The following is a 16,359-nucleotide window of genomic DNA, read 5'->3' on the forward strand; positions in this document are numbered from 1 at the left end:
CTAGAATGAAGTAAATACAACACCTGAGGCACATCAGGTAAACCTGGCACTGCAGATACTTCACTGCCTTCCCCAGTATGAGCACCATGCTCTGACCAGTTGAGCTGATCTCACTGGATCCTGCTCCTGCTGCTCTGCCAGGTTTGCCAAAATGCCCTTCCCAAGCTGTATACAGCTATGAAAACACAGCATCACAATATTAGAGTACTGACCTTTGTACTAATTCAAACTTGAAAGCACAAAGAACAAGATCTACCCAAAACACTATTTACTAAATAATCAGGAAACGTGGCAGTCTCAGTGCAATTCCTACACTGAGTTGTTCTATCTTTTCCCTTGTAAAAGCTGATCACAGTAGAAGAAACATTTTACATAACTTTTTACAGCTCTGACAGAGCTGTGCTGGCTTTAACTGCATCAGGGGTACATCTTGTGTAATAAATGCAGACCATGTGTACCCAAAATCACTTTTTATTTGCCAGTTTGGGAACAACTCCACAGCTGTAGTATCCCATTTCCTGTCCTGAACAGAACAGGAAAGAAAGAATCCAAAGACCCTGAGCTTCAACAGTGGATATGCCACTTTGCTAAATATTGTACTTCTAAGGAAATTAATCTTGAGTGTTATTCATGGAATGTTTCTAGAATTTGAGTCACGAGCTCATACACATGTGAGCCATCTGGAAGCACTTCCAGGAGATGGAAGGGAGATTTTAAGAACTATAAACAGTGTTATTTACACAATGCCTGTTTTACTTTTTTCCACTGTAAGGAAGAAAGAAAACAACCTTAAATTCTTTATATACAAAATGACTGTAATTGAAAAAGGACTGCTTAAGAATTTGCATGGGATATCAGGAGATTAATCAAACTTTAGTGACTGACAGAATTCCTCCTGGTCAGCACTACCAGAAAAGCCTGTGGAAAGGAAACTTTCTGGCAGTGTAGTAAAGAACTGTCAACAAGAGAAATCACAGAATACTGTATTTTTGTTTACATTATCAGAACCTAATCAAAGAAATCCTGAAAGAGATAACTTAAGACAGAGACAAATGCATCAGATTTTCCATCTATTTTCACATTAAACAAATCAGATACGAAAACTAATTTTCCATTCTGCTGATATAAATGAATTTTATGCAATTTGCCAAATGCCAGTATCAACATTTCATATTCCAAGACTTGGATTTCTTGTAATTAATTCCACAGGTGTTAGCCTGTGTGCCCTTCAAGAATCCATCTGAATGGAGGGACATACACAGGCACCTCACAAAGTCATAAATCATTTAAGATCAAACCCCAGATTTTATTGCTGCTACAATAAGCTACACAGGAAACCTGCCTCTTTCTACCACCACTAATTACCAGCCATGCTGAGGGGAAGAAGTGCACAGTTCTTGACCAGATCTAGTTTGCTTATTAAAATTAATATGCAGATTATTTTAACCTGTTGTCCTTTATCCCCTTCGGACATAAAAATATGTTTGTGTTTGTCTTTAAAAGCAACCTTTAGATCCTGTGTTGAGAAATACTGTGTAACATTTGCCAAACCACCAGTGCAAAAAATTCTACAGAGAAAAAAAAAAGGTTTTTTAAAAATAACCAGAGATTTTAAAATTTCCAAAGTTCATACTACACCAAAGACATTATACAATATCTCTTCTGTTTGGTATGAGCTACAATAAAAGCCAAAAATCTTCCTTTTCAGGTCCTTTCTTTTTGGAAATCCAGATTTATTTTGAAACTTACCAAGAACGTATGAATTTGGTGTTAGCACTAGAACATCAGTAATACGAGAAATTGCTCAGATTTTCAACTTTCTTACTTCACCCATTTCTAGGACTAGGGATAGCTATGGAAAGTGCAGGAGAGCAGAGTATTTACAGGGCTGTGCAGACTCTGCTCTCCTCAAGCAGCCTCCCCACACGTTTTTCCTGACAAGAGAGGGTGCTCACACTGCATCTTAAAGCAACAGCTTTACACAGGTGTCAGAAACTTGGTGGCACTTTTAGAATTACACTATTCGTCTAAATTAAACAGAAAGCTCTCCTGGAAACTAAGATAAACAGCTAAAAGCATTGCAGCAAACTCTGCTTGCCTTTCCTCCACCACCTTCTTCCATCTACCAGGAAATCTAATACCCAAACCCCGGGTATTTCTGGCTTTTGAGAGGTGTAACAGAGTAATTCTGATCACTTGATTTATGCAGGGAACACAGCTAACACGCTACTGCTGTGATTCCTGTGCCTCAGACTGAAATAGTGTTGCTCATCTGCTAGGAACCATAAATCCTGGAGAAAGCTGATTAGCAAAGTCTTCAATCATAGCTTGCACTTCAGGCCTGAGACTTGTGCAGCTTGGAACTAAAGCAACTGTTGAGTGATCAAGACAAGCTGTGAATCACCCTGTGAGCTCTGCAAGCATTTGATTGACTGGTTTAGGACTACCCCAAACGGTGTCACTTGCTAGTGAAAACAAGATCTAAAGATTTGGTCATGAGAACCCATGAAATGGAATTTGCTTTCCTGAACACTTAAACTCTTTGATTCCCCTTGTTTAAAATGTCATTCTAGTTATGCATTTTATGAGCAGCACTCATAAAAAACAAGTAGAATAAAATAATAAAAAGAGACAATACATTATGTAAAAAAAGAATAAAAAGTTAATGATTTACTGTTCTTTAACAAATATACATTTTTATTATGAAATTATGAATACAAAATAAGCCAAGTCCATGCATATCTTAAAACCACCCTGCCCAGCCCCATCTTTCTTTGTGTCTTCAAAATTGCATTTTAACAAATAAAAGTATTTTTTATAGTTAAAACTCATGGAGTCAAGTAAAACATCAACCACACTATAGTCCTTGAGTGTGCAGGAGATCAGAAATGGTAAGCCATTAGTTCTGTGAGGCTAAGTGCCAGGAATTGCCTAAAAGATTTCTCTCTGTTTTGATTAACACAATGCTACTGAATACATTTAAGTACTTTTCAGGCCCTTGGATGTGAAAATTTTAACTAACTGGAGAACTTCTTTTTTCCCTCCATCACCAATTTCCATGTTCATAGAGTACTTTAAGGATCAGCTTACCATTTTGTGTTGCATATTGTACACTCAACAGCAGTGAACATAGACATTATGTAGTGTTTTAATATAATAAAGTTATGACCAGGAGAAAAAAAAGTGACAGCATATAAAAATAAGAACTTTGGTTCTCTGAAACACTTTTAAGTATTAAATTGAAGAGCTCATTAGAAGCACCACTGAAGTTTTAACTGTCATACCACAAGGTATTTGATTTTTTCAAAGCATTTCAAAGATACCCCGTGGGTGGCACCCAAATTGAGTTCATTTCCCTTTATATGGGCTGCTTTAAAGAATTACCACCACCATGCAGGAAGCTCATCTATGCAGCTAAGCCAAAGGACAGTTTAAAGGCCAGTTCCACAGCAGCTTCTGTCACTGAGTCATGGAAACACACATAACACTCCTGAGGTTTGGGATGGAGAATGAGTCTCCTGGGCAAAAAAAAGAAAGAATAAAAAGAAGATCACAGATGTTATTTCTTTTTACCTCAAATGGTAGATTCTGGTTGTAGTGCAAGGTTTCAGTAGGAAGTTAAAACAAGCTGCTGTGTAAGACAGTTGGCAAATTTTGGTGTCTGTCCTGCATTACTTTACCTCTTTCAATACACTGGATTTTTAAATCAAGTTTAAAAACTCAGGTTTTTAAGGCCGTGTAGGGAAAAAAATCTTCATGTTTTCAGGATCTTCTGTGTTACTGGTCTGTTTGCAGCAAGCCAAGTTTCTGGGCTACAAGCTGCAATGAAGGTCTTGGGAGCAAGCCCTAGAATTCACATGTTTACTAATTTTTAAACATAATAACATCTGGGTAGTTACCTTCCCACATATTAATTCAATGAGCTCTTCTAGGGAAAGAACTAAAATAGAGAAGCTGTTAATACCTTTGCATTATAATTATTTTTAAAGGATATCAACAGTAGCATAAACATTTTTTTTTATGTTTTAATTAAAATTTTCAATTTTTCCACACAAACTGCAGTTACCCACATTCATGGTGGGAAACAATTATTTTTCTTTTTAGACATTTTTCTTCCCAATGAAAAAGCCTCTTATATAATGTAACAGTAATTATAACTGTTCACTCAATTTGTTTATCATAAAGGTGGAAATTCACATCAATGCAACTTCCCAGTCCCCTTAAATTAAAGCTACCTCAGTCAGTGAGCTCAAGTATTTCTATGATGTGCTACAGTTAAATTTCTTTTTAAAAAACACAGTGGCATAGTCAAGATGAAAAACTGGAGGTGAAATTAGTCTTTAAACCTACCCCACAACCCAGTAGTTCATTGTTGGTGGTGCTTTCTTCTGGTCAGTCCAGTTTTCAGGAGAGCACTCAAACAGAAGTCCGTGTTCTCTCACCAGACCTGGGTCCTCAGCTGCCTTACTCAATTCTGAAATGCCACTGCCTGCCTTCTTCTTTTTCTGTAACACAACTGGTGAAATGTTAGTAGAGAATGAGACATTTTGACATAAACATGAGCAAATACAACCATGTGATTTGTTCAGGACTCCCTGATGGATGTTTCTGCTGTCAAAAAGCCAGGCCTAGAAGATAGAAATAACTTGCTTACATGATTCTTTTCTCCACAGTTTTGTTACTTTGGCATCAAAAGGCTTTTCCATTGTTACACAAGTTGGAATTAGACACGTGCTCCCTTTTTTGACTTTTTTTCCTTCTAGCTAAACACAGCTTTTCTAGTAAGACATCTGAGATACTAAGGCACTTGCAGTAAGTGTGTCACAACAGCTAAAGCTCTCATCTTTTTTTCTCTGCGTGCTTCCCTAATTAAGAACTGTGATAGTAAGAGTCTATTGAATAAACTTGGCCAGGCAGGAATTTCTTTTTGTAAATAAACAGCTGAAGCAATTTGCTCAGAGCATTTTCTGACTCTCACTCAGTATAAGGACATAAAAGCATAGAAAATAAAGGCTGTGTTTTCTACAGCTTTTAGAGCTATGTTTTGAGCAGAGCTTTTGAATAAACCTTGCAGAAATTCCAATTCATCTCTGGATCTGCCAGTGAAACAGTTGCTTCAAAGGTGAAAGAAAAGGGCTTTTTTAGAAAACAACTTGAGGAACTTCTGTCCACCATATGCAGATACCACATTGTTCAATCTGCCTACAATACTGAAGATGTAGAGGCTGGACATCTAGAAGACATGGTCAAAGCATCATATTTAGGGTTTAAGATCACAGAGCTTATTTTTGCTCAATTTAAGAGTTATTCAAGATTCCTGTACACATTTTTAAAGTTATATTGTGACTTTTCAGTTCTCAAAAATTGAGGCAAAATTAATTATTGATCAGTTTACAGTAACTTTGCATTACTGGTGCAGTAATGGATCCTAAACCATAACAATATTTAGCAGATGACAAAGAATACACAGTACAATAGTACATTTCTATTTGATTTTTTTTGTCATGCACTATGAACAAGGCAAATTTTTATTTATTCTTTTACATTCTCCTCGTGCCATAATATACATAATTTCAGTATTAATTTCAGCTATATTTCATAATAGATAATTTCAGCATTAATTTCTGGAGCCAATATGCAAAAGACTGCACCAGATTTCCCTGAAAGAGATGTGTCCATCAGTTATTTCTGATTCTCTGTTTTTATGGCTTGAACTATAAAATGTCTATATAGTGGCTGTAGCCAAAGGCAATTTGATTCTAAGAAATACTCATTTATTCTCTCTGCTTGCTTTTGGGTTTCTGCATCTCCAAAAGAAATGCTCAAAATACATGGCTCATTGCCAAAGTCCTACTGTGCCATGTGACCAATCCACCAAAGTATCACTATTTTTAACACTTAAAAATTTAGATTTACAAGGCACATGGGTCTAGCCAGAAATTACTTCTTCAGTAACATCAAAGAAACATTAAGAAAAACTATACTGCTATTTGCAAACTCGCCTTCATTCAATTTGTAGCTATTTCCTCTTTTCTCACTTAAGTCACTTGAATTGTTACTTTAGGATCTAAAAAATACAACTGACAGTATTCCACTTTGGATTACAGCCTGCAGACATGCAAATACAGCTGCTCATGAACCACTGAAATAATGAAAAGAATCTTGAAATACTGAATTGAGAATGTGGACAAAGAAATCCAAATTTTCATACCTCTTTCCTCATGGACTGCTGGAAAATGGAACGAATTGAAAGGCAGCACTGGTAGAAATTCTCAATTAACTGAGGGTGGATGGAGCCACCAAGCCGTGCTACTTCTTTGTGAGTTGGAGTAATAAAAATTCCTTGCATTGTCTCCAAAGACAGATAGTGGAAGAGGGTATTCTCAGGACCAGATGTCAGCCTTAAACACATTGGAGAATTAATTTAATTTAAAAAATTAAAATAATTTGCAGCTTCTGTTTCTTAAGGCAAAATTGTTTTTCTAATTACAGAAGGGTGCAAAATGGGTACAGGCATTCAAAAGGTTCCCATCTCCACACCAAGGAAATCTTGCTAATTTTGACTGTAATACTCAATCTAAAAAACCAACAACTTTAAAAATTGTGGTGCTAGTTAGGAATCCCACTTCTCAAAAACTATCCCCAAAAGAGGAAAGTGAAATAAAAGCTTTTTTCATTGTATACCTACCTAGAAACAGACACACAAGGTAAGTACGTGTGTGGTCCAGAAATTCCCCCTTGAAATTCCAAGGTCACACAGATGTGGGACAGGTGTGCACAATACTGACATATTATTCAAAGCAGTTGTCTTTTACTGTATTATTTCAAATTTTTACGTTTAATTAAGCTCTCAGTTTAACAGATTCACTTCTGATAATCTTTGCATAGCAAAGCTTGGGTTGGAATAAAATCATGCAGGGACTTCTGTGATCTGTGCATATTCAAAAAACAATCCAAGCATGGCCTAAAAAATTAAATACTCAATGAAAAATAATTTCTTACTTGACAGCATTTAGAAGTTCTGTATCTTTCTCTGAAGGGTTCTTTTTAAGGTTTCCTGAATGAAATGGGTTTGGCAGGATGTGTTTTTTTCTAGTGGCCTGAAAAACAAGCAGATAGATGAAATAACAGAGAACACACAGCTAAAGAAAGAATAGAATCCAACAGAAAGGACAATGTAGCATTTTTAATAAGGCCCAGTTATATCAATTTATATAAATTTATCTGATAGCCTGTTTTAGACTAAACTTGGTTAGAAGCAGTTGTACAACTGTGCAGCAATTAGTTTTGACAGGTTGTTTTTGGGAATATTTTCCAGTTATATCTGCTTTTTTTCAACACAGCTGTGCCCACTTCAGTCATGTGAAATCCCCAAATATTTACAAGCAATAAAATAAAGAAGTGTGATAGCTCCGAAGCTGACTCAGAGCTTTCCAAGGCAACAAAAGTATTTTCTACTGAATTCAAGGGACTTACTCTTTTATAGTGAGCTTTTATAAAAGTTACCCAGTTTGAATGAGGTGCCCTCTCCCCAAGCCCCCCAGAACCTCATCAATTCTCAGTGCCCATGTTCTGACCTGCTCCCCCACAGGTTGTGGGTTGGTGCTTTCCTCCTCCGGCCCTTGGCTGCCCTGCTCGGCTGCTCCGCTGCTCCTGGGGGGGCTCTGTGTCCGTGTGCTGTGGCAGCTGTCCCCAAAGAGGCTCCTCTTGCTCCCTGCACTGCTCACAGGCTTGCACGAGTTCTGGAGCTTGCTTAGCATGGGCGAGGTGCTCAAGCTCTCCAGTCTGTCCCGTGCTGCAGGAAGGAACCAGTCGGCACAGGCTAAAGGTGGGATGGAGGGAGAATCCAGCCTTTCCTCTATGCTGGCGTCTATTCCTTCCAGCTGCAGTATGGTTGCTTTGACCTGGTCTACATAGATACAGTCTGGTCCTGGATTCCCAACAGCTCTGGATGCACAGCCCCCTGCCTCCAGCAGGACACACAGGACAAAGTGTCTCTGTAAATACAGAGGATGCAAACAGAAAAGACTGCTTACAAACTCATCTGATTGCTTTAAATAAAGTCCACACTTAGAAAACCAACCCCAGACGTTTCTGATGTGAGCTGTCTGAAAGGACAAGATATGAAGGTAGAAACATTTTTAACTGAAGTGAAAAGGCATAAAAATAATGAGAATTTATATTAAACTTGGCAAGCTTTGGAGATATATAATGCTGCTTCCTGGGAAATTCTATCCCATGAAACAGCTAGAGTTTTGAGTATTCTGAGAAATTACACAAAAAATGCATGGAAAACGTTGATGTAGTGAACAGACAAACTCACAACAGCAAAAGGGACCTCAGAGAATGGGCATTCTGCAGCATTAACTCACCAAGCCGACTATCAGTAGGAAGTATCTTGCTTCAGGTTCCCTGTATCCTGTCACACTTTCCTCTTCACAGGGCTGGAGGTGGTGCTGTGGGAACACCTCCCTCCAAATCACCAACTGCCCAATCCTCTGCTCTGCTGCCAGGGGTAACAGGCAGTAGTGCCGGCAGTAGAGACCCACATCAACAAGGTCTTCCTTTGGCAAGTGATTACCAATCAAGTAACCCTGAATTCAACAGAAAAGAAGTGAGAAATACACCACCACCATGCAGCACTTCAGAGTACTTTTCATGCCGAGATAGCCCTGCTTCACATGCACTGACATCTTAAGGTTTTTGACCACAGACTGTCTTTTCGGTGTGCAGTTGTACAACACTGAGTTTTTGGGCCACATCTAAATAATCAAAACACTAAATATAAACAAATCAACCATCAGCATATATGCAAGTTATCAAAGGTGAGCTGGGCTTTCCCAGCTTGCAAAACAGCTACAGTGTTAAGGTGCTCAAATTTTCATTTAATTCTCTCTCCAAAAATAGTGAGTTTCACTTTCACTGGTATTAATAAAATTTCCAAAGATCCATAGTACAGTGGTTCCAGCACTAAGGGCTTTAAAGTTGAAACTGTCCTGGTAGATACTGTGCAGTTCCACTTCTCTAATAACCCTCCCATAACAAAGAACAGTTGCCTGATAAAATTCTTAAAATGCTGCAAGTTTTCTTAAAGCAAAGGCTGTTACCTTGCTCTTTATACTATTGATTAATTACACTGTTTGTATTTACCAAAGACAAATAAAGCTATGAATGAGGCCAAAGTGAAAAAAGCTGTCAATACAATTTCTCAAGTTGGATATGAAGACAGATTCAAGATAGAGCACCTGCTTTTAAAATATGGGAATGAACAAGAGTTCCTATTAGAATATCCTACAGTCTCAGCTGAACTGACTCTTACTACTTTCTTATGAGTCTCTATTTCCAATCCTTGGATTGTACACCAAGAAATTCCAGTTTTAAAGACGTATTTTTGTTCTTGCTGTTCATACAGTACATATCATTTCATGACATTGATTTTTTTTGTTACGGTGTTTGAGCTTTAGATCTGTTACTAGAAATACATGCTTAAATCAGTCATATATTCACTGCAGATTTGTGAGATTCTGAAAGACTAAATCAGATTTCTAGATTCATTTTCCTCGTCTTTAGATCTTAATCGTTTATATTACCTTGTAAAAGAGACAAGAGCCCAGGATCACATACAATCTTCTCATGTCAAAATAATCTTCAGACTGTTGGGGAGAAAGAAAAGCACTGTGTAATTTTTAATTCAATGTTTTTATTTTATTTATCAAATACAAATGAATTAATTCTGGTCAGTTGTAATCAATACTTTAATACTTTCATATCTGACCACCTCTTATTACCAGTACAGCAGTTAATACTGAGCAGTTAAGGGAAATACCAAGTTTTTAGCCTCCATTATTGAATTCCATATCATTACAATTTTGTCTAAAAATTTCAGCTCAAAATAACTAGTTTCTATTTAATTGTTATGTGTTCATAAACTATTTTTGTTAGACTATGTTCATTCTCACAGCTAACAGCAAAGTAGCTTTAGCATAACTACTGACACCAGGGGCCCTCCTTGAGTAAAACTTACAAGTCAAAGCATTTTTTTCCAGTCTTTGACATTTTACTCAAAATATTCCCACTCATTCATCTTTTAATGCCCAGTGCTCTCCCATTAGCAGCACTGCTTTTAGATGGATATGCTGTATTTTAAATTAAGTAGGTGGAATTTCTGTGCAATAAACTGTAAATTATAAACACTGATTTCTATAAATAATCATCCAGGTTGTTTAGTGCAGGGATTCTTTTGAATAGAATTTTAGAGTAACTGTTCTGGAACAGGAACTCAAGAGAGCTCTTTCATTACAAAGTAAAGCTGAAATGTCAATATGTTTACACCCTGCACTGCTGAGAGTTACTTAAGTAAATTATATGACTGTTACCTTTTTCAGCAGTATTAAAGCTAAGCAGAATTTGTAACTGCCTTCTGTAAACTGGAAAAATTAAATTCTGATCCATAGATGTTTCCAAGTTTGTTCACAATTGCTTGAGAAGGAGATAGTTATTTACACGAAGAAAAAATGTAACAACAATTGCCTTGGTTGAAATCAGTGTTTTTGTAGACATCCATGGATTTAAATTATATTAAATCATAGATTTTCAGTGACCAATCCTATAGATTATAATATGTTATACTATTAAGCTTAGAGAGAAAAATTCAGGATTAAACTGCTTTGACTCCCACTTGATTAAAAGAAGTTGATGGATTTTGCAAATAGTGCTTGTTCAAACCACTGAATGTCACACCAAGGCATGGAGATGCTGTGCAAAGCCAACAAAAATAAAATGTTTACCAGCTCTGCAAAGTCAGCTGCTTCCAGATCACTCAGTGCTGTGTCAATTTCCAGCTGAAATAGTAAAAAAAATACCTTTTAGCAGAGATTTCCAACACATTAATTTCCAGTAATAGCACATCTTGCTCTGTCTTGCTTGTCTCAGATTGGGATTCACAAGTACAAGGTGAGCAGATAAAAGTTTGCACCTATTTTTTATTAGTAACATCAAGTATCAAGAGATACCACCTGGAGATACCAGAATTAAGAAAAATCCTTTCTAATTGCTGTCTATTTCCCTGCTCTTTGAACTGTACAATTTCTCTGCTTGAGTGCCTGCTGACCCCAGTGTCTGGTATAAAGGAGATGTCACTCTTGCTTTCAGCGTGCTTTATAACACGAGGTCTGGAGACAAATCTGGCACATTACTGCACCCAACTGAGTTTTCAGAAAAATCTTTTATTCAATGGATTTCAGTTTTTTGTCTCTATGGAAGTCGCCAAAACTCTCCCACACATTCTTTTTGTTCTATTGAAACTGCTTTAAGCCTCCTTATTTCTGTAACTGCAAGAGCTGTTGTTGGTTAAATCAAGTTTTACTAAGAGTTTTTTCCTAGGTTCTAGGCACTGAAACTCATGACATAAATGTGCTACTTAATGAAAAGAACCTAAATCACATAATTACAAACTTCTTGGGCTGTGTTAACAGGCTCCCTCTAACTGAAATTACAGCCAGTTTTCAAACAGAGAAATGTCAGCAAGCCTGTTGGCACTCGACAACTAACCAGCCTCTCAGCTTTTCCCCAGTCAAAATTCAAATGGCTTTCTGCCTGAAGAACTGACATTTTTAGTTTTATATTCCTTACAGAATAGAAAGAGCTTCATCAAAACACTAACTGGAAATGTCATCTTCTGCAACAACACCACTTTTCTAGTAAATGGGAATGATCTCAAAGAACTCTGGAAAGTGATGTCTATTTTAAGTATCAGTGATGCCGTTTTCTAAGTCCTTTTAAAACTTACTATTTTGTAAGAAAAAAGCAGCCTGTAAGCTAAACTGGAGACCAAAGCACAGCAGAGCCTCCCTACAGAAACTTGAGAAGTAAGAAAAAAAACCATGGAAAACATGGAAAAACCTCTGATCAACAAATTGCAAAAAAGTAGTAAAAAACTACAGTGCAAGGTAGAAAGAACTAAATAATCATCAGTCCGTGACTAAAGATAAAGGAGAAGACAATTCTCCTTTAGAGAAGAAAAGGGAGAAAGCCACACTGGCGAAGAGAAATCTGTTTGGAAACAACAGCACAGACTGATGCATAATTTGCAACATCCCTGACAACTCCTACTGAACCGTAGCAAACGTGCAATCATTCTGCAAACCCTGTCAAGAGTAAACTGAAAGACTTTAACCCTTCATCCCTTTCCCTCCAAACACTGCCATGAAAATTATACACTGAGGTCTTACTAAACATAAAAACAGAAATGCAGCAAAGTCCTAGTTAATGTTATCTTCAAATAAAGACCTAAAAATTATAGAATGTGCCACAGCAGAAGAAAAATCATTATGAACATCCAGACTTGGGCCTTTCCCAGATCCATTCTGAGAAGCAATTTTAATTTCCCATCTCACAGCCTCTTGAAGTTCAGTGAATACAATGTGGTTTCTTTTTTTGTTGCTGTTGTTGATGAATTAAGTGTGGATAATGGAGTTTATGGTCAGCTCAGATCAGAATAATTTTCTAATAATTAGCCTTAACTATATTATCTACAAATATTACAAAATATCTTGAGTACAAATCGTACAAATATTTTGGGCCTCTCCACGAAAGAAAACTCTGAATTTAAAATTTCCCAGGTGTTTTATTTGCATTAAATCACAGCACATACTCATTAAAAAAACAACTCTATGGTGACAAGACTAACATTTTAAACTGGAGTCACAGACACTAAAGTAATGAAAGTGAAGTTTATAAGTGGCAGAGTTTATAAGTGGCAGCTAAAATGTTATTAAATGTTATAATGAAATGTTATTCACTGTGATTTACCTTTTGTCTTAAAGCACAACTCAGTTTCTAACACAAAGGTAACCTGGTACAGTGAAATGGTGCAGAAAAACTGTATCTGTCTGGTGTCAACAAATGACATATGGATATTTATTCTGATTCTGCAACAGCCATTTATAACTCTTCTAAATGATGAGAAGTACATGGGCTTCTAGAATAATATTTCCTGCCTGCCAATAGTCAAAGTTACACATACAGCTATATACCACGGGCTGCTTTCTCTACTCTTCCTACATAACTCTAAAGTCACCAAATTACTGTCACAATAGCAATCCCGTGGGAATGATGGTGTAGCTCCAAACTTGAATTTCATAGGAAAATGGACGGACAGCACTTAGTTAAATCAGACAGGAAGGAAGAGCAGAAGACATCTGCATTGACCTTTTGGCCTGTCATGCCCAGGTTTTCCTGGAGAGGTGTGCCAAGGACCTGACCTTGATTTCCTGAGGCAGTGTCAGCCAGCGCAGGCCTGGGAGGCTGTCCAGGAACAGGGCACTGCAGGAACGCTGCTGCTGAGCACGGGGGCTGGGGCAGGGCTGCAGCCTCGCAGGATGAAGGGCACGCTGGAAGAACAGGTTGAAAAAATGATCCAGGCGAGAAACATTTTCCACCTGGCAAAAAGCACTGGACAAACATGAACTCCAAGTTAGAATAACACTGAGAAATTTGCAGCTTGTTTATATAACCCTCAGTGCTACACAAGCCTCTTTACAGCACGATGCTACATTTGGATGTATTTTTAACATGGAAAAAACCACTAGGCTAATATCCAGGCAGTACCTACAAACAAAGAGCAAACTAAAGCAGTCTGGTATCAAAGTATATGTCTGAGTGCAACTTAAGGTGAGTGAAACAACAGTCTCATCCTTTTGGAAAGTGAGATTTATTTTTCTTTGTTCACTATGGCATACACACATGAACCCTGAATTAAATGCAAGAATACGAGTAATCCACCTGGGCAATTTTATTTAGGTAACAGACTGAAAATCTCCTGGGTGATTTCCAAATGCAGAGAAAGACACTCACTCTGCCAAATGGAGTTTGGCATCCAGACACTCACTCTGGAGAAGTTCAGAGTGTTTACTCTTTTACACATCTAACACTGATAGACACAGAGGATAACATTTGCAGAGTGCTGCTGACATCCACAGTGACCTGAATTATGGGAATGATTTCACCTAATCAAGGACAAAACTTTCTCAAGTGACAAAGACTGCTTTAACAGTGTCTTACTAGTGTTAAGACTGAAACCAAAAGGCAAGAACAACAGAATTCTTGCTTTTATACAAGTGTAAAGGAACATGCAAAGAAATTCCCTGGAAACATTAAAATTAATCTTATTATTTGTCTTTTTAAGTGAGCACCAATGAAAAATGAGTGACTGAACAGAAAATACTTCTGAAAGAACTCACCTGTCTAAAGAACTGTACATGAATGTCAAGGTCCTGACAACATCTTGAATCATGTTCCTCAGATGAAAAAGTGGCACGCTAACAAATAAAAATTAAAACATACAGCTATGGTTATAACATCTTTATGATAAATAAGCACTCCTCCTAGGACGTGCAAATATGTCTTATTACTGATGTTATTCAGCAGTCTCTGCAAAGAACTTGAGTTTACCAAATCCTAGGATATTACTCTTTTCTAACTTATAAATATTTCTGGGATCTTACTCTCCTCAGAGGAAATGAAAAAGAAACTACAGCAATGGATATATGAAAGATGTGAATAAAGTCAATCAAAATAGTGGAATCAGACATAAAAACTTGTTACAGTAAAAAGTACATTTTAAGCCCTTTCTTGCCTTTTTTATTAAAGAGTACACAAAATAAATCTGAGGACACAAAATTTAAAGGAAAACTAAACTTTTCCTTTGAAACTCACTTTTCTTCAGGAAGGCCAATTACGAGCAACTTGTCAGATTCTTTCCAGTAAACAACTTGAACCAGTTTTTCACATAAGAAAAGGGAGGAACTAGAAAAATGAAACCAGAAGTATTTCTGTTAATACTAGGAAGTTACAAAGGAGTTGAAAATCATTTCACTGAACTAAAAATCCTAGTCACTGCAACCCACTACAACGAAATTCCCCCAAATCAAATTACATTCAGGCTGAGCACTCCAACTTCAGGCATGCTGTTGTAGTTAAAGTGTTATTGCCTCAACAGGTTGAGTTGCTCTGGTTTGTCTAGAACTTGATGCATGACCCATGTTTGCTGTACATGTATGCATAAAGTAATAAAAACAGTAATTACATTTCAAACACTTTTACCTGATAATCTCGGTACCAGTAACACTTTCCAGTATGTCAGACAGTGTGAGAAATATCCCTCTCACACTTTTCAGTTTTTGGGATGCTTCAGATATGGGGTACTGATAAATAATTTCTTGCTGTGAAGAAAGTTAGCTGTTAGTTAAGCAAGCCAAAACCAAAACCCCTCCAAAAAATCCCCATAGAAAACAAGATAATGATTTTTTTTTTCTTTGTGGTAACAGTTGGGTTTTTTAAAAACAAGGAATCTTTTATCATATCCTTTCATATGACATTGAAACAAGCAGTGTGCAGCATGGGCATACTGGAAAGGTCTAAAAGGCACATGAATGTTTCTGACAGTTTTAAATTCTCTATTTTATAGAAAAACATGACTTACTTAGAATAATTATTACATGGTGAAACGTAAAATGACAAACAGTGTGGCCACTGCATCTTACAGCTTTAAGTTAATACATCTGATGCCAAAGGAGAGGAAGAAATTCTTTCTTGTGAGGGTGCTGAGGCCCTGGCACAGGTTACCCAGAGAAGCCGTGGATGCCCCATCCCTGGAAGTGTCCAAGGAAGGCTGGATGGGGCTTGAACAGTGTGGTACAGTGGGAGGGGTCCCTGCCTATGGCTGTGGGCTAGGAGCTGGATGATCTTTAATGTCCCCTCCAATCAAATGGCTGCATTCTCTGATCAAGTATTTGTACAGTTCTTTCAATATTTACATTCTGACTTAAACCATCATTGGACATACAGCTCTTCAGAACTAACAGGAGAATATGGAGACTCAAGTCTCTCTGTATAACCCTGCCCAGCTGCTTTATATGGATAGCATAAAACATAACTGATGAATATGCTCAAATTTTAAAATACACCATTAAAATTTCTCTTGAAACATCTGACCAGATACAATTACACAAGTCATTTGAAATTAAAGCTCTACAGAGATAAGTGTTTGTGAGATGTTTTTCTTTTTCGAGCCATTTAAAAAAATAATTATTTTATTCAAGCATTTTCAAAAATGTTGTATTATTTCAGCAACTATAAAAATAGCATAATAAGCAAACATGATTCCCCCTCATTTATTGCTTTCTGCCAAATCACGATGGGCCAAAAATAATGCATTTAATATTAAGCATATCTGCTGCAAAGATTATAGTAAATTATCTTTCTCCACAAACAAATTAAACACAGGCATGATTAACTTCCCTGTTTATGTCACTAAGCACATTCATCCAGTGCCAACACCCACTAGAAAATTTTCCTTCA

At 37.1% G+C, this 16,359-nt stretch overlaps 1 protein-coding gene across 3 annotated transcripts in view; it reads right to left on the reverse strand.

Moving 5' to 3' along the window:
* Window positions 1-2,669: 2,669 nt before the first annotated feature.
* Window positions 2,670-16,359, reverse strand: part of INTU (inturned planar cell polarity protein) — a 33,501-nt gene continuing 19,811 nt past the window's right edge. For 2 of the 3 annotated variants that reach the window (XM_014883715.2, XM_088164177.1), the window contains exons 5-16: window positions 15,103-15,221; window positions 14,716-14,805; window positions 14,241-14,318; window positions 13,263-13,452; window positions 10,788-10,841; window positions 9,591-9,653; window positions 8,373-8,594; window positions 7,578-7,997; window positions 7,003-7,100; window positions 6,212-6,401; window positions 4,351-4,505; window positions 2,670-3,518 (exon numbers count right to left, since the gene is read on the reverse strand). In XM_014883715.2, the coding sequence (XP_014739201.2) occupies window positions 3,407-3,518; window positions 4,351-4,505; window positions 6,212-6,401; window positions 7,003-7,100; window positions 7,578-7,997; window positions 8,373-8,594; window positions 9,591-9,653; window positions 10,788-10,841; window positions 13,263-13,452; window positions 14,241-14,318; window positions 14,716-14,805; window positions 15,103-15,221 (1,791 nt within the window). In that variant the 3' untranslated portion in view covers window positions 2,670-3,406. Of the gene's footprint in view, window positions 3,519-4,350; window positions 4,517-6,211; window positions 6,402-7,002; window positions 7,101-7,577; window positions 7,998-8,372; window positions 8,595-9,590; window positions 9,654-10,787; window positions 10,842-13,262; window positions 13,453-14,240; window positions 14,319-14,715; window positions 14,806-15,102; window positions 15,222-16,359 lie in introns of all 3 variants that reach the window. The other variant, XR_015803437.1, reaches the window with a different exon arrangement.

The sequence above is a fragment of the Sturnus vulgaris genome, chromosome 4, assembly GCF_052056855.1.
Source record: "Sturnus vulgaris isolate bStuVul1 chromosome 4, bStuVul1.hap1, whole genome shotgun sequence".
NCBI classification, from domain to species: domain Eukaryota; kingdom Metazoa; phylum Chordata; class Aves; order Passeriformes; family Sturnidae; genus Sturnus; species Sturnus vulgaris.